The sequence below is a fragment of the Erythranthe guttata genome, chromosome 2 (genome assembly GCF_056151865.1).
Source record: "Erythranthe guttata isolate IM_541 chromosome 2, IM_541, whole genome shotgun sequence".
Classification (NCBI taxonomy): Eukaryota; Viridiplantae; Streptophyta; class Magnoliopsida; order Lamiales; family Phrymaceae; genus Erythranthe; species Erythranthe guttata.
Window position 1 is genome coordinate 8,064,271 of NC_142534.1, and position 26,516 is coordinate 8,090,786.

The following is a 26,516-nucleotide window of genomic DNA, read 5'->3' on the forward strand; positions in this document are numbered from 1 at the left end:
GCTTTTTCTATTGAAGTTCATTTTCCGAAACATTAGCAAACGCCCCCCATATTTTAGAAATAAGCACTTAAAACCAACTTAACTCACAATCACTACCTTCTACTTTTAAATAAGCTTTTGCAAACACCACTTAAGAGCAGAAGAAACATAACAAAAGCAACAGCAGCTCTCAATTTTTTTTATCTTTTCTTTTAAACTTGGTACAACATACTTGAAATCTGGGAAAACAAGTCGATAAAAAAGCCTTGCATACCGTACGTATATAACTTGACAATAATATATCCAACAGCTACATACACACACACAATTCGTAGATTAATTTCATCCACTGAAAATACAAAAAAAAAAAAAAAAAAACAGATATTATTAATATTGTCACGGCCTGAGAGGCTTAATACCAAGAGATAAACGAATCCTATTCTGTTCAGCAATTTCAGGATCAGGATGGTCAGTTCCATCATCTCTCATAGCAACAGCCTTCTTCTCTCTCTTCCTTTTAGGCTTCTCATCCTCGTTCATTTCACCACCACGCTGCCTTTTGGGACTAATACTTCTACGATGATGATGATGATGCCTTCTACTACGATACTCGTCACCATCTTCATCTTTCCTATCTCTACTTGGGCTCCTTGAATAGCTTCTTCTCCTGCCCCTTTCTCTTCGTCCATCTCTATCTCTTTCTCTTTCTCTATCTCTATCTCTATCTCTATCTCTGTCTCTGTCACGATCTCTCTCTCTGTCTCTGAGATCTCTATCTCTGTCGCGTCCCCTTCCACGTTCTCTTTCATAATCTCTCTCGTAATCTCTATCCCTCTCATGCTCTCTATCCCTGATATTTTGCAGGATCAACTCAATTCATTAACCAAAGTTCAACAAATTCATATCCGTAATAATTTACTTTTTCTTGAATCTAACCACAAGTACAACAAGGTGAATTGCAAGAAATCAAAAAAAAAAAGTCAAGTATTTGACATAGTAGAATTGTTAGACCCGTCATACTTCTCAGCTGCACACTGCCAGTGCAGAGAAACCTGGCAGGATCAACATATTTCAATGTAGGAAGCTGTTATTAGCCACTTAGGGCTTGAAATGCCATGGTGGTCAGGCAACCACAATACATGTGACCAATCGTCACAATTGTGTACATATTCCCTTTGAATAACAGCTTCCAATCCCCTGCCCATCACTTGGATCGAGCAGGAAAAGAAATTTAAAAACACCAAATAATCAAATCTTCTTTACCACAATACAATAGAACATAGATTACAAGTAACAGTTTAACCAAATCGACCAAATAAATTACTAGTGACAAGGAATATTGAAAGGTAAGCCAGGTTTTTCTTTGGTAGCTGTAAATACAATGCTATCATGGTTATCCCTCTATTAAATTATCTTAGTTAGAACTGAAAAGTTCACATTTAACAGTAATGAAAGAACTATTCCACACCTATTAATAAGCATCAAATAGTAATATTATCCTACAAAATATCGGGAAATATTGACAATTCAAGTGCTAGCACAGACCACAAAAAACAGATAATTGACAGCAGTTGATGCGGAATTCAAATCCTAATAATAAGCAACTTGAAGCAAATAAGAACATATTCATCACAAACGAAACAAAGATTGCCCCAGATTACGCGAAGAAAGTAGCTCCTTGAAGAATGTCATGAAAAAACTCAAATGAATGGAACTGAAAGACATAAGATACACATTGAGAAAGGCTTACCTGTATCTATGAGTATCCCGTTTCTTATCTCGATCTTTTTCCCTAGTCGGACTCCGTGCTCGATAATAATCCTGTAGTACAAGATTATAGTCAAGAAAAAAGAAAGTAAAAAAGAAAGAGACAATGTCTGTTTATGTGGATAGAATATTGGAGACCTTGTCATTGCCCCCGAGGGAATCTACTCCGTCTGCAATTTGTTCATCTTCTTCATCTTTTTCTTCCTCCTCCTCAAAGTCGTCTTCGAGAGCACTTCTTCGTGGTTCTAACGAACCAATTGCCTCAAGTGTCCATCTGAGAGGGCACAAAAAATAAGCACATACATCCAATTAAAACAAGACAAATATGACCAATTGACAATATTTTAAAATCAATACAAACCAAAGAAAGAAAACAAGAGAATGAAAAACATATCAAACAATTTAATAATCATCCAATATCAAGTTCGACAGAAATGACAATTCAGAAACCAATAACCTAACAAAGAAATGGTATATTCTTCAATAGCACATTCGAAGAAAAGATTCCACACACATACCTTTTCTTTATCCTAGGCAAGGCGATGTCGCATGAGTAATCTTTAGTCAAAAGCTCGTCAATGTACTCATCAACATGTGTTAGTGTGAATTCTGAGAATACACAATTCAAGAAACATGAGGAAAACGGTAGAGCATGGATTGAAATGTATATAGAATAATAATAATAACAATAAAAGGAATAGAAAATATTACTTCCATCATTAAGCTGGAGCCTCAGCTTTCGGTAATCGTTGTAGAGAGGCTCGAGGTACCGATAAACATCGACATCTGTCCCAGTAAGTCGCAAATAAAAAGCACCAAGCACACGAACATATCTGATACAAAATAATTTTTAAAAAATAAATAAAAATAAAAAATAGCATTTTTAATGCAACTGAATGAGTTAGAAATAGAAAGGGGGGAAATGAAGGAAAGAAATACAAACTTGTAGTCGGGATTCTTGATGAACTCGACAACAATTTCCTTGTCGGGCTGAATCTGGAGCATCTTCATAACAAGGCACATAAAAGGGGTGGGTCTGCGGTTGCCGCCATTGGTGCCGCCGAGGTGGTCGAGCTCCATTGCTTTGTCGACAAGGGTCTCTGCAGTAAGACCGAAACATTGCTCCTTCCAGTATGTGTTCTGATATATCTTTGTACGCAATATCTTCTCCACCAAATTTTGAGGGTTCGTACCCCTTATGCTCTTTGCTAGCGGGTCTGTTCGATTCGCCATTTCAGAGAAGATCCAGATTGCGGGGCTCCGGCAGAGAAAAAATAGGTCGAAACCCTAAACCCCCAAATTACCAATTTTCACAATCTGACTGTGAATCCCTTCCCACTCCCTTGGGCTTCAGGAATCATCCACTTGGGCTTAAGGAATTTGGGCCTCCTTTATAAAATAATATATATATTATCTTTCTCTTTTTTCAATATTATAATCATCTTAAAATAGGGAGGCGGTCAATAGAGAAGTTTTTAGGGCAAAATACATTTTACCCCCTGTATCATGTCTTATGTAATACTCATCCACTCGTACTATAAAAAATACACTTACATCCCTTCATTTAATGGTCAACGTGTTAATTAGTGTTAGACTATTAGTAGTAAAATAGTTTTAATATATTTTTATTAATTTTTAATAAACGACACCTTATTTTTATTTTAAAATAAGATATGTACTATGAGTAAATCAAATAAATAATATTTAAGATAGTAATTTTTTTAGAACCTTGGATTGAAAATTATTCACTTGTTGAATATTTAAGTTAAAAAATAATATTTAGATAGTATAATTTTTCATATATTGGATGAAATTATTTAAATTATCAAACATGTACATTAAAATTTAAATAATTATTTGTAACACCAAATTTCGTACAGTTAATTTTAAATAAAAAGACCCAGATAAAACAAATTTGATGTTACAAATGAATAAAATAGAACATTAACATATACCGTTAAAACTTAAAAAAATATTGATGCACAATTACAAATTTTAATATCAATATCTAATGAGTAAATATTTTAATTCACTATTTGAAAAAATTATACGTGTTAAATATTTATTTACTATATTTATTGACAGTGCAATTTTTTTTTAATAAAATAAGTTAATCGTTAAGATTAGAGGTATACGTATATTTTGCAGAGTATGAGGGGTAAGTGTTACATAGGACATAGTACAAGGGGGTAAAGTGTATTTTACCCTAATTTTTAAAAATTTAAACAAACACAAAATCGTTTTGGGGAATAAATAAAAATGAAATAGAACCCAAACCAACATTGGGTTGATAATTTTTTATTATAAAAATAGTATTTAATTATTTTTATTAATATTCTATAGATGTAAATATCATGGGTAATGTTCACTGATTAAAAAAATCCTGATAGATAATGTCTAACTATTTATGTTTTATACTAAAAATTAATCTCTACATTAAAATCCCTAATTTTGAAAACAAAACCCGTAAAAAATAATAAATCTTGTTTATTAAGTTTTACACCCTTATAAATTAATATGTTTTAACAATATTCGTTCACATGATACTTTTTTTTTTTTTTTTTTTGAGTAAATTCAAGTCCATTACAAGGGGAAGTAGGGGAGGGGGGACTCGAACCCTAGACCGTTACCCTATTGGTAAAGACTAGGTACCAACTCTCCTAACGAGGGTTGGTTCGTTCACATGATACTTGGAGTATGCTCAAACTGTAATACACAGAAGAGTTATTGCAAAATTCACCCCAGGTACAACACACCTATATTGAGAATAATATTCACACTAGTAGTTAGCAAAGCAACAGGTGAGTCGCTATCACATAGCACCGCCCAACGTGGGATTGTTGGGAAAATAATATTCTTCATTTATTTATTTATTTGTTTCCACCATCAATTGCAATTTGCAACCACCGCATTTCACGTCAAATGGGCCCACATTGTCGTATTTTATATTTACTCTCTCTCTTGAACATTTCACATGTTTAAGAATTTCCGGAAGTGTTAATAAAAACATATTTTGTTGACAAAATGTAATGTATTATGAAAACAATATATTGAAAACACAGGTGTCGAACCAGGAATTTGATTTGGGGGGGGGGGGGGGGGGCGAGGTTGTTATGAAATAATATAACGAAGGAAGATTAATTTTTTTTGGGTTTCGGTATAAGTAATATTTTTTTTATTTGAAGTAAAACGGTATAATTTTAACAATAATATTTTATATTGTAATAATAAATATGAAAAGGTATATATATTTACGTGAAATAATAGAGAGACAAAATGTAATGTACTATGAAAAGAATATAATGAAAACATGATACATGTGTGATGTGTGGATATGTTTTAGACGAACTAGTATTTATATATGTGCGGATAACTTGAAAATATAACATAAAAAGTGGGCATTACAAAGATGCTATTAGGATTGTTAAGAAAAAAATAAATGGAATAACAAAGAAACTGGAAATTGTTCTATTGGAGAAAGAACAAAATATTAATTAGAAAATTATTCGATTTTTTAATTTTTTTTTACAACGATGTCATTAGGGTTGCCCTAGTGGCTAGTACCAATACCCTAGCATTAACTTCTTTTATATATAAAATGAATTCATAAGAAATATTGACACAATGAAATCTTATATATAAAAGAAAATAACATAAGGCAATCTTGAGCATCTCTAATAATATTTTAGTAAAAAATAATAATTATCTAAGTTAAAAATTAAAACAAAATCGTGTAGAATCCTTTCAACATCAATTTTTTTTTCTTTTTACAACTATGCATCTCTAATTAAACTCAAGGTCAATCCTAAGTAACCCTATGACATTTTTTTTTTAATTTTTATAATTATTTTTTATCTACTAATTTCTTAACTATAAAAAATTAAGAAAATGCTAGGCAACACAAGTGGTATTATTATTATTTTTTTAAATTATTTTAATTATATTTTCTCTACTAATTTTTTATTATAAAAAACTCAAAATTCAAATCAAATAGTGTAGAATCCTTTCAATGTTGATCTCTTATTTTCCAAAACAATTCATCCCTAATTAAATGCTAGGGCCGGCAACCCTAAGCAACCTTAATGGCACTTTTATAAATAAAAAATAATTATTTTTTTCTCTAATAACTTTTTTTTATTTTAAAAAGTTCAAAAATAAAAAAACAAATGGTTAGATTCCTTTCAACATCAATATCTTGTTTTTAACTATACACCTCTAATTATATTTACACCGTTTTTTTTTTCTCTATTTTTTTGTTTTATTATAATTACTTCATTTCTTTAATGATCAATTTCATTTTATGACATTTATGCTAATATAATCTTTACGGAGTGAATTTGTATTATTCGATTTGTATGAGTGCTGTAATTTAAATATAACTACTAAAGTTTATTATAAAAGTGTAATATATGTTTAATTATAATTGTCATGCATTTAATAATTACTTTTTTTCACTTTAAAATATTATCCCGCGCATTGCACGGGGACAAATACTTGTTAAATTGAAAAATTGAAAAATCTAATATATATATAGTAGGGCATTTTACAAATAAACTTTTTTTTTCTTCTTCCTGATTTTTCCGCCGCCGGTTTCCGGCGTTGACCGGTGACTTTTTCGATTGTTTTTTTTATTTTTTAACATCTTTTTGCCCCCCCCCCCCCTCCCCCCTTTAAATAGCAATGTTGTTGTGGTTGACAGTAATATTAATTATATTACTGTTAAACATAGTAATATTAACTATACAACAATTTAACACAATAATATTGCTATATTAATCCTAGCACAGTGATATTAACACAATAAAAAATCATTATTATTTTGTAATAAAGTAATTTTAATATGTTGACCAACAACAAAGATAAATATAATAAAAAGCCAAAATAATTAATATTATTGTGGTTGACGGTAATATTACTGTAACAACAGTAATATTACCGTCAACCACAGTAATATTATTGTGTTTACAGTAATATTACAATAGTAGACAGTAGTATTATTACGTTACTCCGTCAACAACTTAAAAAATACAAAAAACCCAAAAAACTAATAATATTAATGTGGTTGACAGTAATATTATTATGTTTACAGTTATTTTACTGTCAACGACAGTAATATAATTACGTTGACTTGTCAATAAATCAAAAAAAAAACAAAAAAAATAATAATATTGTCGTTGACTCAAATTGTACTGTCAACGACAGTACAATTACATTAATGTATTGTCAACGACAGTATAATTACGTTAATGTACTTACTGTCAGTGACAGTATAATTACTGTTAATGACAATACGATTACGGTCAACGTTTAGCGGCGGGCGTAAAAGACGGATAAAAATTTTATGAGAAAAAAAAATCACTAAAAAAACTCAACGTCGGAACCGCCGGCGTGAAAAACAGACCAGGAAAAAAAAGTCAACGCCGGAATCCAGTGGCGGAAAAAACAGACCAGAAAAAAAAAAAAAATAAATAAAAATCGAAAAGTTAACGCCGGAGACCGGCGGCAAAAAAATAGTTTTTGAAAAAAAAAAGTTAAAAAAAAGTCAAAATTGATTCAATTGAGGTTACAATTAAGAATTAAGTGTAAAGGGTTAGGGGTAAATTTGTCATATACATTAATTTTTTTTATGTATTTATAATAAATATTAAAGGGATGGGCTTATTGGCGAAAGAGATATAGCCCATAAATCTATAATAATAAAAATAAGGGATTTTTATGCAAAAGTCCCCAACCAAGCATGTTTATTATTCTAGGTATAGGGGACATATCTCTTTCACCAATAAGCCCATCCCTTTAATATTTATTATAACTAAAGGAAACATTCATGTATATCCCAATATTACCCTCAATCATTTATACCCAATTCTTAATTGTAATCCAAATTAATCAATTTTGTCCATAAAAGTTCAATTTTGACCACAAAAATTCAATTTTGACTTTTTTTTGGAGTATAATTTAATATGCTCCAATTTCATCCTTAACTTAATTTAATCTCAATTTGACCCCAAAGTTCAATTTAAACTTTTTTTTGCCGCCGGATTCCGGCGTTGACCGGCGGTCAACGCCGGTCTCCGGCGTTGACTTTTTAAACTTTTTTTTTTTTTTTTTTTTTTTTTTTTTCTTCCGGATTTTTTTTCCGGATTCCGGCGTTGACTTTTTTTTTTTTTTTTTTTCTTTTTTCTTTTTTTTTTTCTTTTCTTTTCTTCCGGATTTTTTCGCCGGTTTCCGGCGGTCTCTTTCTTTAGTGTTTTTTTAAGTTTTTTTTTTTGTTTGGTTTGTTTTGTTTTTCCACGCCCGCCGCTACACGTTGACCGTAATTGTGCTGTCACTGACAGTAATTTAGCGTAATTATACTGTCAATGATAGTTAATTAACGTAATTGTACTGCCGTTGACATTACATTTATGTAATTGTGCTGCCGTTGACAGTAAATTAATGCAATATTATATTTTTTTATTTATTATTATTTTTTTTTATTTTTTTTGATTTGTTGACAAGTCAACGTAATTATATTACTGTCGTTGACAGTAAAATAACTGTAAACACAATAATATTACTGTCAACAACATCAATATTATTATTTTTTTGGGGTGTTTGTTTTGTTCGAGTTATTCACGAAGTAACGTAATAATATTACTGTCTACTATTGTAATATTACTGTTGCTATAGTAATATTACTGTCACTCACAGTAATATTAATTCTTTTGGTTTTTTTTATTTTGTTTACATTTGTTGAACGGACAACATAGTAATATTACTTTATTATACAATAATAATGAATTTTGTTGTGTTAATATTAATGTGCTAGAGATTAATATAGCAATATCAATGTGTTAAACTATAGTTTAGTTAATTTTACTGTGTTTAACAGTAATATAGTTAATATTACTGTCATTCACAGCAATATTGCTGTTTAAACGGAAAAAAAAGTTACAGAAAAAAAAAAAAAAAAAAAAAAAAAAAATTAAAAAGTCAACGCCGGAGACCGGCGTTGACCGCCGGAATCCGGAAAAAAAATCCGGAAGAAAAAAAAAAAAAAAAAAAAAAAAAAAAAAAAAAAAAATTAAAAAGTCAGCGCCGGAGACCGGCATTGACCGCCGGTCAACGCCGGAATCCGGAAAAAAAATCCGGAAGGAAAAAAAAATAAATAAATAAAAAAAATTAAAAAGTCAACGCCGGAGACCGGCGTTGACCGCCGGTCAACGCCGGAATCCGGCGGGAAAAAAAAGTTTTTGAAAAAAAAAAAATTTGTGAAAAAAAAAAGTTTTGGGTCAAAATTGAATAATTTGTGAAAGTTGGGGTCAAATTGAAGTTAAAGTAAGTTAAGGATGAAATTGGAGCATATTAAAGTAAGAGGGGTTATTTTAGTCCTTTACATAAATCTGGACCATGTGTGGACTTATTGGTAAAGGAGAATATTGTTTGGATCTCTTTATGAATAAGTTCCCACTGATAGGCTTATTTGTAATATGCCCTAAAAATAATTGGTTTGAGACTTATGCACAAAAACCCTATGTAATACTTATCAATTTATGGTATCTTACGATGTATGCAATCATTGGAGGATATTCCTTTTGAAGAATCGTTAATAATTAATGTAACCTTGCAATTATTTATTTAGCATCATAAAAGGTTGATATCCGACCATCAAATCTATGATGAAGAGATGTTATGGGCCCATTAGGATATGTAACATTCATAATAATTCTAAATGAATGTGAGTTGTCCATTGCTTTTTTGGGTGGTCAACACTTAACATACATTTCTCATCAGAAACAGAAAAAGAAAAAGACACTGAACACACAATTGGTCTGATTGAATTTTCAATAGTCATTTGTTGTCTTTATTTAGGATGAAATGCACTTCACGTCCTAGAAACTTTGAACTTTCGCACTTTCGTCCTACAAATTTTAAAAGAAAATCTCCTGATGCGATCTCTCGTGTATCATAAGATTTCTTTACTGAACGTAAGAAAACTCTTGTTTATTATTTCTCTTCATAATAAAACCCTAGCACAAGACGACTATTTAAAGAGAATAAAACCCTAGAATCCTAATCTAACTAGGAAAGATAATTACCTAAACTAATTAAATACCTAATAATCTCCTAACCACTACTAACTCACGGCCATCTATAACCCTAAACAACTATTCTAGTTAATTAATAATTAAATAATGACTAACTAATAATTAACGATATATTAAATAATAATATATCGTATCAAACCACCCCTCTTGAAATGAACCTTGTCCTCAAGGTTCCAATAATTGCAGCTCTTATTGCAGCTCTCTCTTTTACGCTTCCACCTATGTTTGACTACATCGAATTGCGTCCCGAGTGAATCCGAAAAACATGACGAACGATCAAGATCTTTACCACATTGTTTATGTTGATCGAACGAACTCCTCAAGGCTTTTGGAAAAATTCTCAATATTTTTCCCGATAAATAAGCCTCTTCAATTACCTTTTCAGATTCCGGTTCATTCACAATCACCAATTCTTGTTCGTCCTTTTTTCTTTCAACAACATGGAAATCTCCCAATATCCATTGTAGTTCTTCATTCTCATATGTGGTTAATTCCTCATCTTCGTCCCAAATTACCTCCGTTAACTCCGATTCTTCTTCTTTCGGCTCTTCGTCCCACTTTATATCAGTTGAATCCGATTCTTCTTCTTTCGGCGAACTCTCAAAAATTTGGGGCTCTTCGAAAAAGTCATCGTCGTCCTCTTCCTCTTCCTCTTCCTCCGGCGATAGACTCGGCATCTTTGGCGGTGGTGGTGATGGCCGTGGTGGTGACGGACAGCGGTCCCTTCGGCAGCGGTCCCTTCGGCTTTTGTGATGGCGTTGACGTCGTCCGTGACTTTGTTCGAGCAATTTTTGAAAATTAATCCGTAATCTCTCTACGGATTTCTCCAATCGCTCCAACCGTCTTGTTTCTGACATCATGATTTTCACAAAGTTTTGATGTGATCTCAACTTTGCTCCAGCGTAGCTTTGATGTAATCTCTGCCTTGCTAACGAAGCGTTGGTGTTAATCGCAACTTCGCTCTGATACCAATTGATGCGATCTCTCGTGTATCATAAGATTTCTTTACTGAACGTAAGAAAACTCTTGTTTATTATTTCTCTTCATAATAAAACCCTAGCACAAGACGACTATTTAAAGAGAATAAAACCCTAGAATCCTAATCTAACTAGGAAAGATAATTACCTAAACTAATTAAATACCTAATAATCTCCTAACCACTACTAACTCACGGCCATCTATAACCCTAAACAACTATTCTAGTTAATTAATAATTAAATAATGACTAACTAATAATTAACGATATATTAAATAATAATATATCGTATCAAACCACCCCTCTTGAAATGAACCTTGTCCTCAAGGTTCCAATAATTGCAGCTCTTATTGCAGCTCTCTCTTTTACGCTTCCACCTATGTTTGACTACATCGAATTGCGTCCCGAGTGAATCCGAAAAACATGACGAACGATCAAGATCTTTACCACATTGTTTATGTTGATCGAACGAACTCCTCAAGGCTTTTGGAAAAATTCTCAATATTTTTCCCGATAAATAAGCCTCTTCAATTACCTTTTCAGATTCCGGTTCATTCACAATCACCAATTCTTGTTCGTCCTTTTTTCTTTCAACAACATGGAAATCTCCCAATATCCATTGTAGTTCTTCATTCTCATATGTGGTTAATTCCTCATCTTCGTCCCAAATTACCTCCGTTAACTCCGATTCTTCTTCTTTCGGCTCTTCGTCCCACTTTATATCAGTTGAATCCGATTCTTCTTCTTTCGGCGAACTCTCAAAAATTTGGGGCTCTTCGAAAAAGTCATCGTCGTCCTCTTCCTCTTCCTCTTCCTCCGGCGATAGACTCGGCATCTTTGGCGGTGGTGGTGATGGCCGTGGTGGTGACGGACAGCGGTCCCTTCGGCAGCGGTCCCTTCGGCTTTTGTGATGGCGTTGACGTCGTCCGTGACTTTGTTCGAGCAATTTCTGAAAATTAATCCGTAATCTCTCTACGGATTTCTCCAATCGCTCCAACCGTCTTGTTTCTGACATCATGATTTTCACAAAGTTTTGATGTGATCTCAACTTTGCTCCAGCGTAGCTTTGATGTAATCTCTGCCTTGCTAACGAAGCGTTGGTGTTAATCGCAACTTCGCTCTGATACCAATTGATGCGATCTCTCGTGTATCATAAGATTTCTTTACTGAACGTAAGAAAACTCTTGTTTATTATTTCTCTTCATAATAAAACCCTAGCACAAGACGACTATTTAAAGAGAATAAAACCCTAGAATCCTAATCTAACTAGGAAAGATAATTACCTAAACTAATTAAATACCTAATAATCTCCTAACCACTACTAACTCACGGCCATCTATAACCCTAAACAACTATTCTAGTTAATTAATAATTAAATAATGACTAACTAATAATTAACGATATATTAAATAATAATATATCGTATCAAACCACCCCTCTTGAAATGAACCTTGTCCTCAAGGTTCCAATAATTGCAGCTCTTATTGCAGCTCTCTCTTTTACGCTTCCACCTATGTTTGACTACATCGAATTGCGTCCCGAGTGAATCCGAAAAACATGACGAACGATCAAGATCTTTACCACATTGTTTATGTTGATCGAACGAACTCCTCAAGGCTTTTGGAAAAATTCTCAATATTTTTCCCGATAAATAAGCCTCTTCAATTACCTTTTCAGATTCCGGTTCATTCACAATCACCAATTCTTGTTCGTCCTTTTTTCTTTCAACAACATGGAAATCTCCCAATATCCATTGTAGTTCTTCATTCTCATATGTGGTTAATTCCTCATCTTCGTCCCAAATTACCTCCGTTAACTCCGATTCTTCTTCTTTCGGCTCTTCGTCCCACTTTATATCAGTTGAATCCGATTCTTCTTCTTTCGGCGAACTCTCAAAAATTTGGGGCTCTTCGAAAAAGTCATCGTCGTCCTCTTCCTCTTCCTCTTCCTCCGGCGATAGACTCGGCATCTTTGGCGGTGGTGGTGATGGCCGTGGTGGTGACGGACAGCGGTCCCTTCGGCAGCGGTCCCTTCGGCTTTTGTGATGGCGTTGACGTCGTCCGTGACTTTGTTCGAGCAATTTCTGAAAATTAATCCGTAATCTCTCTACGGATTTCTCCAATCGCTCCAACCGTCTTGTTTCTGACATCATGATTTTCACAAAGTTTTGATGTGATCTCAACTTTGCTCCAGCGTAGCTTTGATGTAATCTCTGCCTTGCTAACGAAGCGTTGGTGTTAATCGCAACTTCGCTCTGATACCAATTGATGCGATCTCTCGTGTATCATAAGATTTCTTTACTGAACGTAAGAAAACTCTTGTTTATTATTTCTCTTCATAATAAAACCCTAGCACAAGACGACTATTTAAAGAGAATAAAACCCTAGAATCCTAATCTAACTAGGAAAGATAATTACCTAAACTAATTAAATACCTAATAATCTCCTAACCACTACTAACTCACGGCCATCTATAACCCTAAACAACTATTCTAGTTAATTAATAATTAAATAATGACTAACTAATAATTAACGATATATTAAATAATAATATATCGTATCATCTCCCCCTTCAAAATTTTGTTTAGTTACACTTTGCCTAAATAATAAATTCCGTAATTTTACTGGGTTGCCACAAATTCGTCCAATCGAAGGGTATTTGTGCTGTTTCAAAGACAAATTACCACAATAGTTGATAACTGAAGAAGCAATTGAAGAGTATCACAAATTGAGAACTTCAATAGGCACACTTAGGGGTGGGAACGAGCCGACCTCGGCTCTTTTGGACAGCTCGAGCTCGAGCTCGAGTCCATGTTGCCGAGCTCGAGCTCATCGAGCCAATTTTTTTTGGCTCGAGCTCGAGCTCGAGCTAGAGCTCATTTTTTTTTATTATTTAATTTTTTTATTAAAATCATTTGATTTTTTAATTAAAATCATTTGATTTTTTAATTAAAATCATTTGATTTTTTAATTAAAAATTAATTATAAGAAAATAAAAAAAAAATTATAAAATAAATAATGAACTCTAGTTATATATATTTTTTAATTTTTCTATTATTATTATAATATATTATATTATTATGAATTATTTAAGTAATATAGATTTGTTTCTATTTAAATACTAGAAATATTTATTATTATAGACTATTTACTATTTAATATTTGTGTGCCTAGGTCATTTTTAATTATTATTTTCTTGTGTTTAATTGCTAGTCTTATAATTTATATCGTAAAAACTTGAAAAACTTGCGTAGGCTGGATAAAATCATAGTTGTTAGAGTTCGATACTTAGGACTAGATAATTTAAGTATTCCCCGTGGGGTCAATATCCGACTCTCTCGAGTCCACTTTTACTACTAGTTTGCTATATATGCACTTGCGTGTAGTATTTATACCAACATCAGACTATTCTAAAAAGGAATAAAACAATCCGACTTAAACTAAATAACTCTAATCGTAACATTCTGGCCTTTTTGAAATGAACATGAAGGGTAGACTCCGTAATTGCTTTATATATATATTCGAAACAACCTTCATTGTACGAATATTTTTTTGCACTTCCATCTATGTTTGATGTCATCAAACTCATTTGCAAATGATTCAATACGACCAATATTGATAAAAAAAATAAGTGTAAATTAGTTGTTTGACGACCACTGCAATATATATCGTTCGGTATGTCTTTTGCCTCTTCCATCTTTATATTTATAGAAAAATGCTTCAAGATATTTGCAAGAATACCGTCAATTCTAGAGTTTAGAATTAACATCACTGACAACAATGTCCTGATTCCTCACACCTCTTATAATTGCAACATTATTTTTATACCTTCTATTTTTGTGTCTCAATTAGATCATTGTTTATTTCCGGATATCTTTGGTACTTCAACAACTTAGGGATGTCAAAATCGGACTTCCTAGCATTCTGTGAGTGTCCGATTTAGTTATAAATTTGTTACCAAAATCTCTAGGGTTTGGGTAAAAGAAATACTAACCATCACTGTCTTGGTATATAAAGGAAGAATAGAATAGGAGAAGGAGAGAAATATTATTACGTAATAGAAACCCCCATTGTGTTATGAGTTGATTACATGAAATATATATAGAGAAATATTCCAAGGTAATAGAATTTGACTAGATAACTAATCCTAACTAATCTAGGTAACCGAATCATACTAGAATCCTAATATTAGGAGAGTTCTATAATATAATATTCTCTAACACGCCCCCGCAGTCGAAACGTGACGAACGTGAAGACTGGACAATCACTTGCTAACACGCTCCCGCAGTCGGAACGAATATACTCCAAAAGTGAACACTGGACAGAAAACCCACGAAATCCAGCAGTAGTGAAATCATTGGTGAAAATAACTGCCAAATTAATAGAAAAAAAATAATAATAATAACAATGGAGATATTTTTTTTTTTTTATGTATGAATCGAGAGAGAAGAGATGAGAGAGGGGGAAGAAGATTGGGTGGTGTTCGCCGGCCATGGAGAAGAGAAGAGGCGGCGGCTAGGTTTTAGACCATTGAGAAGAAAAGAGGAAGAAGATAGATAGGCGGCTAGGTTTTAGACCATTGAGAAGAAAAGAGGAAGAAGATAGATAGAGAGAAGAGTACCACCACCGGGGGGAGATAATTGGTTTGGTGGTCGCCGGCCATCGAGAAGAAGAGAGGCGGCGGCTAGGTTTTAAACCATGGAGAAGAAGAAGAAGAAGAAAAGATAAAGAAGATGCACCACCGGGGGAGGAGGGAGAAAATTCGGGTGATGTGCATGGAAAAGATAGAAATAGAAAAAATAAAGAAAAATATTAGAGTACCACCACCGGGGAGGGAGAAAATTGGGTGGTCACCGCCATAGAGAAGAAATGCGGAACCTAAACCTGGCGCTCTGATACCATATAGGAAGAATAAAATGGGAAAAAGAGATAAATAATAATACGTAATATAATAGAAACCCCCATTGTGTTATGAATTGATTACATGGAATATATATAGAGAAATATTGCAAGGTAATAGAGTTTGACTAGGTAACTAAATCCTAACTAATCTAGGTAACCGAATCATACTAGAATCCCAATATTAGGAGAGTTCTATAATATAATATTCTCTAACAATATAGTTTTGGTTTCTCCCTTGATTATTAGGTATCCGATCATTTATTATATGAAATATGTACCCATTTTTCATAAATGGGTATTTGACCATATTATTTGTTTAATATTCATAATATGTTAGTTATTGATGGTTTCATGACTCGTGAGTTTGAGGCTAGCTAAAACATACGAGGAATATGTTCGAATATAAAATACACATTGATATGAATGACGTATTAATTGACAATAAAATTAAAGATGATTTATAGATTAATGGTTAAATTTTGCATTTAGAAACTTGCTATGTGAGACGAGCCCAACTGGTTTTGCTCTTGAGTTTTCCTAAAAGGCTTCATACCAATGGAGTTGATATCCCCTCCTTATAAAAGAGTGATATTTCTCATATTAAATCGATGTGGAATATTGTTTGAACCTCAACAAATCCAATTTTTTTTATGGATTAATGATTAAACTCTCTTATACAAATTTAGTCTTAATTATAACTATGGTCTTTTGAGTTTTTCAAATTCAGACAGTAAAAGAGTGAAATCATGTTTGTAGTTGATGTAGTGTCCACGTTGCGATTCCATAACGCCACATGGTGTATGTTTGCAACTCATTGGAATTTCGCCCATACATTCAAGAAGTCTATATGGCAAGTTTTTGCATCCAAGGTACGTGAAGACTATTGAAGGAGTCTATATCTCATTAACGAAATAGACATTTAGAGACTTTTTCGATCGGTCGGGAGAGCAAGTAAGAAGAGAATTACCAAGCCAACAGTTTCATAAGAAGAGAATTACGGCCAAGCCAATGATTTCTACAAGGCTTTTTAATATTTATTATTGTTAAAATTCTTAACTATATGGGTCTTGCAATTTTAATTGTTTCGTCATAAACTAATCATATCCTTATTGAGAAGATGGATCCATATTGTTGAACCTATTTTGAAATTTTATTTTTAATATTTGATCATCTTTTCTTCAATTCATTTATGATTGTTTGATCAAGAATTATTAGATCCATCGAATATGATGAAATTGAGAGATTTTTTTTTTTTTGTTAAAATTAGGGAATACATAGCTTGTAAATTGCAATTAATGTTGATTCTGACAGGAACTTCTGGCCATAGATAGTAGCCCTTTAAAAAACTTGTCTTAATGCTCCATTAATATGACATTTTATTAGAATAGAGATGTCAATACATGTGAGTAGATTTTAATAACACTCGAGATAGGGGTTAAGATAATCAAGTGTTTTGGATCAATGAATTGATAATTAATATAAATGTAATAATGTAACATAAGGAAAATAAAGTCAACTTTAGAATGCTTCACAACTTCGCAAATTACTCATTTGTTTTTCTCTTGAGATTGTTTTACTTGTTTAAGTTAATTAGTGGAAACTAACGGGCACCATCACAATTCGTCGTCTAGATAAAATATAGGGTATTATAACTACATGAGTTAATAATTCAGGATTCCTTGAGAACGATATTTAAAATTTATTATTGTTGGGTATACTTTTGATTTACAAAAGTAAATAGACATGATAAAAAAACGAGAAATAAGATAAACTTCGTTAGTTCCAATACATGGAACTGTTTTTCGAGCAATGGTTCAATTCCCTATTTGTCCAAGTTCGCTCCCAGTAACACACAGTGACGGCAACTCCAACAGATGACTAGTACTAAGATCAAAAAATCAGTAAACCCCTTTCGACCCAACTCGCCTAGTTGACTCACCAAGACTCAACTTCTCCTCACACGAAGTGTTTAACACTCAAAATCTTTGTCTCACAACTGTTCTCGTTCACCCAGAACCATTGCCAATCTTCCCAGATCGGAGAAGAAAACAGAGAAAGAAGAGTATATGAACAGTCATTTCTCTCTCTCGTAGTGCCCGTTGCTTATACAAGAACCTCAGTATGTGAAGATTCCACAATCAATTGTGAAAGATTGATTGATAAGTTGGGGTGAACACACGGAAATCATCCGATATGTTCAAATAATTTTTTAAGAACTAGAGAGAACTATCTCAAAATGTCATTCAAAATTCGTACAAAATAGAAGACCATATTGGTAACCTATTTATAAGTGATAAAAGAAAAATGATTTCTACCTAAACTATAATAAAAAAGTTAATAAATAAGCAAATCCTAACCATAAAGAACTCTAAAATAATAAAATATATAAATACTAAAATAAAAACGTTCATAACTATGTTTTAGTAACTTAAACTTCAATTCGACTTCCCGATCACCCTTCTAAATTTCTGTAGACATTTGGTTGTGCACGCACAACAACTTCAAGCTCGATGTAGACACTGTTGCACTTCGAATCTCTCTCAGCTCAAAACATCAAATTTGTATATCTTCCAGTTGGCTTTCCTTAGAAATTTGAATCACTTTCATTGGACGTCAGATGAGAGAGTTATAATGCGAATGGTAAAACTGCGGCGAGAATCTCAGATGCAGGGAATTCGACTTGCCTCTTTCTTTTCTTTCAATTCTTCACCATGAATTCTTCAACGGTCTGATTCATGCCTATATTCTCTATGGACAACTCGAATAACGTCTTTAAACTCACAAGCTTTCTCTTCTTCCGATTCTTCATCATTGAGCTTGTCAGGATAATATCAGAAAAGTTGTCTCCACATTAATGCTCTCCATGTACGTGAGACTTGCAAAAGTGATCGACGGAAAATGACATGGAAAAGCAAAGAAAGCACAACAAAAAGAGAGAGAAGAAGGAGCGGCGGAGTCAAAACGAAAGGAATTAGGGTTTGAGTCGGTTTAGATATTTAAGTGAACGAGAAAACATGTCAAGATTGTCTCAAACAAAATGAAACATTAAGATCAGACTTCCACTAAAAACAGACTGGGTCAAACAGTATTGGCTAGTCAGAAGATAATAGGTCTTGACACAATTCAGTAAGAATGTCACATATTGGCCCACAGACTTAACAATTTTTTTATAAAATTTAGTACCATACCCTTGTGGTTTTGAGTGAGGGTATTAGTATTACCTCTATATCACTAAATCACTAAGCCAACACATATGTCAAAAAGAGCGGGCCGACCTCGTGGGTCGGCTGAGTGCCTATAGTTAGGATTCACGAGCTCTTAATTAAATGGATTTAAGAACATAATTATTGTGGTATTAACTATTAACTCACATAAAATAATATAATGTTTAAGAATAACAAAGACCAAGATTAACATTATATAATTCGACAATCTAGTCCATACGTATTTTAACTGCTTCAAGCAACCTACACTAATTCCAACCTAACATTTAAATACATTAGTCTCATCAATTATTTTATAATAGCGCCATTAGGAACAAGAGCTGTACAGTTGATTAGTTAGCAAAATAATATATAAGTTTAGCAATTATAAATCTTTTTTCTTAGGGAACATATTATGATTAAAACGCCTTTGGACCACGTCTAAGTCAATATAGGTTACGCCTATCAAACCCGTATGGGTGTACCTCTACTGGTTCTGATATGGTATGTTGGTACACGGTCCTAGGATCGAATCTTGGCAGCCGCAATGTGGAAATTTCAACTCCAATGAGGGTTGGTTCTTTGTGGGCACCAAGTTCGGGTCCGCTACCCTAACGGGCCGTTGAGGTACCATGATTTACATTCCTCCATCAAATACTTGTCGGGCCAAGGGATGGGGGTCCTAGAGGCGAGAAATTTCCCCTTTTAGTACAATTAATTAATTAAAAGAATAACGAGCCAAATTTAGGTGCGAAATAGGAGTATCGACGCCCAAACTGGTTTTGGATACCCATGTTTCATGCCTATACCAGGAGTTCGTTTCTCACTTACACGCCGAAAATGGGTGTCCAAAAATAGTTTTCACGCCCAAGTTGGGAGTGAAAATCATTTTTCGAAACCCATATTGGGTGTGGGCTTCGCGCAAAAATAAAAAAAATACATTGAAATTAATTTTTTTTAACATGTAATTAACAACAAAAACATGAAATAATCGAAATACAAACAATGAGAGGTAGAAATTCTCTTATTATTTTGAAGAATTTTCGATTTTGAGAGGATTTTGTGTGTTTGTGAGGATTTGGGAGTTTTAGAGAGAGAGAGAGAAAAACATTTTGAAATAAAACGGTATTCATAAAAGGGGTTTTTATGAATAAATCTCTCATCAACTATTTTTATTATTCTAGGTTTAGGGGATATATCTGATTCATAAAAGGGGTTTTATGCATAAATCCATGATCAACCATCTTTATTATTCTAGGTTCAGGGGCTATATCTCTTTCGCCAATAAGCTCATCCCTTTAATATGTATTATAACTAACGACAAAATTAATGTATATGACAAAATTAACCCCAACCCTTTAAACTCAGTTCCTAATTGTAATCTCAATTTAACTTCAATTTCATCAATTTTGACTTTTTTATTTTAATTTTTTTTTGAGTTTTTCTTATCGTCGAGTTTCGGTGTTGACTTTTTTTGCACGTTTTTTTATATGTTTTTTCCGCCGCTGACTTTTTTTCAATTTTTTTTGTTTTTAATGTCGCCGGTATCCGGAGTTGACCGCCGATCTCCGACGTTGACTTTTTTTCCTAATTTGTTTATCTGTTTTTTTTTACACTCGCCGCTGAACGTTGATTGTAATTGTGCTGTCATTAACAGTAATTGTATTATCGCATAAAGTAATTGTATTGTCATTGATAGTACAATTATTGTAAACAAAATAATATTGTCATCCACTTCAATATTGTCATTGATAGTAATTGTATTGTCGCTGAAAGTAATTGTATTGTCATTGGTAGTACAATTATTGTAAACACAATAATATTATTGTGAACCACATCAATATTATTGTTTTTTTTTTTGTCTTTTTTATTTTGTTTGATTTGTTGACAAGTGAACATAATAATATTACTGTCGTTGATGGTAAAATTACCATAAACACAATAATATTACTATTAACCACATCAATGCCGTAGACGGGCGGTTAACGGCGGTGACGAACAAAATTGTAGTCAAAATTTGTTAGGGGTCAAAATTGAATAATTGGTGAAATTTGTGGTTAAATTGAATTAAATGATGAAATTGGTGCATATTAAAACATGAGGAGGGTGTTTTATCTTTTGCACACATCTGTGACATTGTTTGGATTTTTTTTTTTAGTAAAAGAGTTTTTTGTTTACTGCACTGCTGTTTGAATAAGTAGCACATAATGGACTTATTTGTAATAGGGAAAATTGGCTAGACACCCCTTATTCTAAACTTATATGGGTAGAGATCCAACTTGTTAGATGAATATAGGTATATGTAACTTGACCAATAAACTTAATATAAATTAAATTAAATTATTAGTACATAGACATAAATACCCTAATGAAAATTTATATGAAAATAATTATTTAATATAAAATAGGAGAACAAATTCCACATAACACACTATTTTTCTCTCTCCTCTCTCTTACGTGAACACACATATTTCTATCCATCTTTCTCCTTCTCTCCTTCTCTCCTTCTCATGTATCTCTTTATCTCAACCTATCTATCTCTCTTTTCACCAAATTATAAATTCAACATCATACTGCAAATTATAATTTTTCAACAACATAATGCAAATTATATTTTTCAACAGCATAATGCAAATTTTAAATTGATATTTGTGTTTTCATATTTGATTTTGATATGTTACGTTCAGTTTTGATATTTTAAAATTGCAAAAGATAAATTGTAGTAGTAAGATGTAACTTGTGATAGCAACATAATACTTCAACATCAAAATAAGTATTGTTTCAACAAACAGCAAACAACAAAGTGAATGTAAGTTAATAAAATTATGCAAGCTGATTTTTAAGTTATCACACAACAAATGTAATACTTCCGAATATTAACAACCAATATTCCAAGTTGCAAATACAAATATAAAAATATAAACTGCAACAATTCAAATTTAACAACATAGAAATATTATTTAACCAAGGTTATTGCATATAGATGGTGCACTTCATATTGTCCAGTTTGTTTATTTGTAATTAGACGGTGCATATCATACTTTCAATTTGATGTTTGCAATTAAATAAATATGATGCATATACTATTTTTCAGTTTGCTGTTTGCAATTAGATGATGGGTATCCTATAAGTAGTTTGTTGTTTTGCAATTAAATAATGCATATTAGTTTTTCAGTTTGGTGTTTGCATTATTTGACAGATCATAGGGTTGGTTGTATATAAATATATCAATATTATTTACGAATTTATTATTTATTTTCAATTAAAATTGGGAGGAGAGATATTTAAGGAATTTTTAAGGGGAAATTTGCTAGACACCCCTTATTTTGGACTTATATAGTTAGCGATCCTAGTTGCTAGATGAATATAGGCTTAAGTCCTTTAAAAAATATATATAAATAAAATAAGATAAATCGTATATAGACACAAACACCCTCAATTTATAAGAAAAACAAATTTCATATATCACTCTCTCTCGCTCTATCCAATTTCACGTTTCTCTCATCCTATATTTAATCTATCTCTCTCTCTCTCTCTCTCTCTCTCTCTCTCTCTCTCTCTCTCTCTCTCTCTCTCTCTCTCTCTCTCTCTCTCTCTCTCTCTCTCTCTCTCTCTCTCTCTCTCTCTCTCTCTCTCTCTCTCTCTCTCGTGCTTCTCTGTTTTTTTTTTTTTTATTTTTCTTTATTTTTTTTATGAAGAAATATTGAAGAGAAGGAAAAAAAAATATTTTTAGGTTATGAATTGATTTCTTGGTGAAAGAATTAAAGAGGATAACGAAAATCCCCTCCCCTCTCCCAAAAAAAAAAAATCAGAAATTCAAAGCCCTAGCCAAAATTCGCATTGAGTCTTCCGTATTTAGAACCTTCTCTTCGTTTGTTGTTAGCAATTTTCGTTTGCAGGTTGGTTTAACTTCGTTTGTTGTTTGAAGAATTGCGTTTTGTGTTGAAATTTTTTTAATTCCTATGCTTTACAATTTGTAAGGTATGTCTTAGGTTACATTTTTGCAAACACTTTATTTAATGTTTTTGCTATTTGCAACGCGTTCCATAAACAATTTTTTTTGTTGATGTTTTTAATGATGTTTTTTTTTATTCAGTTTGCTGTTTAGATTTGGCGAAGTCATCGGTAGTTCATTGCTTGCAATTCAATACTGCAAGTTCTACTGATTTTTTTTTTTATAGTTTGTTGCTTGCATTTGGCGAAGTCATATGTAGTTTTTTATTTGATATTCAATAATGTAAATTCTGGAATTTTTTTTTCAATTTTTTATTTGCATTTGGCAAAATCATAGGTATTTTGTTGTTTGCAATTCAATAATACAAATTATAATTTTCAGTTTGTTATTTGCAGTTCACAGAGTTATACGCGTCGGAGTTCACGTAGTCATAGGCGGTGGTGCGGTGGCGTTTTTAGAGTATGAGTTTGAAAAATAAATAAGAATAAAGAATGAAAAAATATAGGGTATTAACAAAGTAAATATAATAGAAAGTAGGGTGAAGTAGATAAAAATGAAAATAATAGGTGGAAGATTAAAAATATAAAGAAAATATTATTTTAAAAGCATTAAAAATTAATAAAATAATAAAGAAAGATAAAAAAAAAATCAAGTTTGTGGTAAATGGCCCATTTTAAAATAGAATATTCCACAAAAGCCTAATCCACTAGGTTTTTGTTGTCCAAACTCCAAACAACTCCGTGACAAGTGGCAGAGATATTGAAGAATAGTGGTTGTCTCTGTGTCGGAAATTGTTTTTTCCTCAATTATCCAAATAGAGTTGTGCTTCTAAATTTTCGGGGCGGAGATTGCTTCTTCTTGGATTCAATATATGACCCGCGATACTAAATGCAGCTTCAAGTGCAACTGTGGACACGGGGCAAGCGAGAACATCTTTTGCAATCATCGACATAATGGGGAACGCTGAACTCTTTGACTTCCACCAATCTAATATATCAAACTTGAAAAAGGCACCTGGATTTTCATCATGAAAAAAGTCAAAACGAATGGTTAGATATTGCTCAAGTTCCAATCAATGATTGGAACTTGAACCCGTGGACCTCGGGCGCTTTAGGCGCTCAAACACCAATCGTTGGCCCGTCTTCATATGTGAAGTGTTCGTAGACACTCGATTAACTTGTGAATTTTGAGAACCACTCATTTATATTCATCAAACATTGCATGCAAATTACTAGTAGCTTGATTTAACATAAGATCCACATTAGGTTTTACAGGAGAAGGAGGAGCGTAAGCGTCTATATCATTGCTAACATTATTTTCCGGAAACAATTGATCGTAATACACCCTTAACAACTCACTTAACAATTCAATCCTAAATCTAGGATCCAAAATGCAACCAACCAAATATATCTCATCAATTTTCTCATAATATTTCAACCATTTTTTTTTCATTTTCACGCACAGAGTTATACAAAATCTCTTTTTGTTCAGCGTTCGCAAAACCCTTAGCATTATTGCACAAATAATAAATAACCAAATGACATGTTGGATATAATGAACCAGATAAAAAATCAATAGCTTCTGAGAAGATTTGCAAAATATTGCATATTTCAAAGCATGCATCTCATTGATTGTTTAAAACAAATAATCCAGCAACAGACACTTGTGTGTTAAAAAAGTTTCATAACAAATTCCGATTCATAAGTTTGGCTTAACAATTTATAGGTTGAGTACCAACGGGTAGACACATCTCGTGAAAAGTTAATAAGATGTTTGTCATTTTCCCAACAAAATATTGTCCATTATTTCACAACAGATGCTTGATGCCATATATAAGAAACTAGAGCTCTAATAGGAGAAATGTGATTTTCTAACATTGCTAAACCATCTTATAGACATAGATTCAAAATATAACAAATGCATCTAGCATGGAAAAACCTTCCCCCAAAAAATTGGCATGCATTTCTCTCAGATTATGGGGATACTAGCTGTATTGGCACTTGTATTATCAAATGAAACCGAAAAAACTCGTTTCTTAAGCACATAATCATCTAAAATATTTTAAAGCGTGTATGAAATTTGTACAACAACATGACCAGTATTCATAACAGAAAAATCAATAATTTTTGTTCTCAAGTTTCCATGCACTATTAACCCAATGAAAAAACACCCATGTAATCATTACGACGCCAATGATCATTCCAAATTTCAGAACAAATAGACACTTTATTGTTCATGGCCAACAATTGCTCCCTTAATATTTTTCTTTCTTTAAAAAATACTTCTAGTGGTGCATGTAGTGGTTGATCTAGGTTAACGAGTGGAATTAGGACCATACATCGATTTAAATTAATTCATTATGCAGTCATTATCGGCAAAACCAAATGAAAGGTGACCCATAACAATAAACATAGCCCACCCTTCTCTTTCTTTTTGTTTCGAATATTTAAATTAAGAAGAATCGTTACCTCCCTGTGAAGATCCACTTTGCAATTGAGTTTGACTTTTGTCAATACCAAGAACTTGTGGATAATTATTCCTCAAGTGCCGCCAATAAGATCCATATCCATCTCCTTTTTTGAAGGCATAGTGTGACTAGACAAATTAAAAATAAATATTAAGTTAGCTTACGAATAGTAATACTAGAAAAATAATTTTTTTGATACTATAAATGTATTGAGCTCGATAACTCCGGTCCGCCTTCTCAATTTTTTTATAATGCAACCTCCAAATGTCGAATTTAAAATGATCATTATCACCACCGTGATCGTCGCCTTCGGTGGTTGATGATTGAGATGGCCGCTTAGACCTGGAGGCCCTAGCCCTAGGAAGTGGACCCCCGGATGGTTGTGGCGCTGGCATTTCCTCCGGCTCATCGTCATCGTCGTCGGGTATGTTGGTGTGGTCGCCCAACTCGGGAATGATCGGTATGTCTTTGGTGTAGGTATTGGGAATTGATGGAAAATTAGATTTCCAATTACCATCATACTCGTATTCCATTTTATGAGGAACTACGACTTTTTCCTTTCATTTTCCGCTACGATGTGAACTTGAAGACATTTTTTTACTGACAGTTGAAGAGAAATTCGAAAATGTAATACAATTTTTTTTAATTTTTTTTTACTAACAATTGAAGAGAAATTCGAAAATGCAAAACAATTAGTTTTTGGTTTTTTTTTTACTAAGAATTGAAGAGAAATTCTAAAATGCAAAACAATTTTTTTTGGTCTTTTTTTTTTTTTACTAATAATTGAATTGAAGAGAAATTCGAGAATACAAAAACTAAAGAGAGAATTGAACTTTGCTAAACTTTGATATTGAAGAAGTACAGAGAATTGTGAGTGAATTGGTGAGAAATTAGGTTGGGGTGTGAGGGTATTTATAGAAAAATGTGTGTGGGGGAACAAAATTCAAAAAATTGAAATAACGGCCGGTTTCACGGGCCGGTTCACTTGCCGTTGTGAACCGTCGCACCGAACCGACGGTTCACGGTTCACATTAAGCTAGCATCGGGCCGGTCCTGGAGGTCACGGGTCGGTTCACGGTTCCAGTACTGGTTCACTGGTCAACGGGCCGGTCCGAGCCGATTCTGGGCCGAAAACCGACCCATGGCTATGTCTAATAGTGGGGCTAAGATCATGTCCAGTG

General features: G+C 32.8%; 1 protein-coding gene across 1 annotated transcript; it reads right to left on the reverse strand.

The window, feature by feature from the left end:
• Positions 1-231: 231 nt before the first annotated feature.
• Positions 232-3,167, reverse strand: LOC105958246 (PRP38 family protein). Its single transcript, XM_012982251.2, has 6 exons — positions 2,690-3,167; positions 2,458-2,579; positions 2,265-2,355; positions 1,885-2,020; positions 1,730-1,800; positions 232-829 (listed from the first exon to the last, which is right to left on the reverse strand). Exons 1-6 carry the CDS (start codon positions 2,977-2,979, stop codon positions 376-378), a joined length of 1,164 nt encoding a protein of 387 aa, XP_012837705.2. The 5' UTR covers positions 2,980-3,167; the 3' UTR covers positions 232-375.
• Between the last annotated feature and the right edge of the window lie 23,349 nt (positions 3,168-26,516).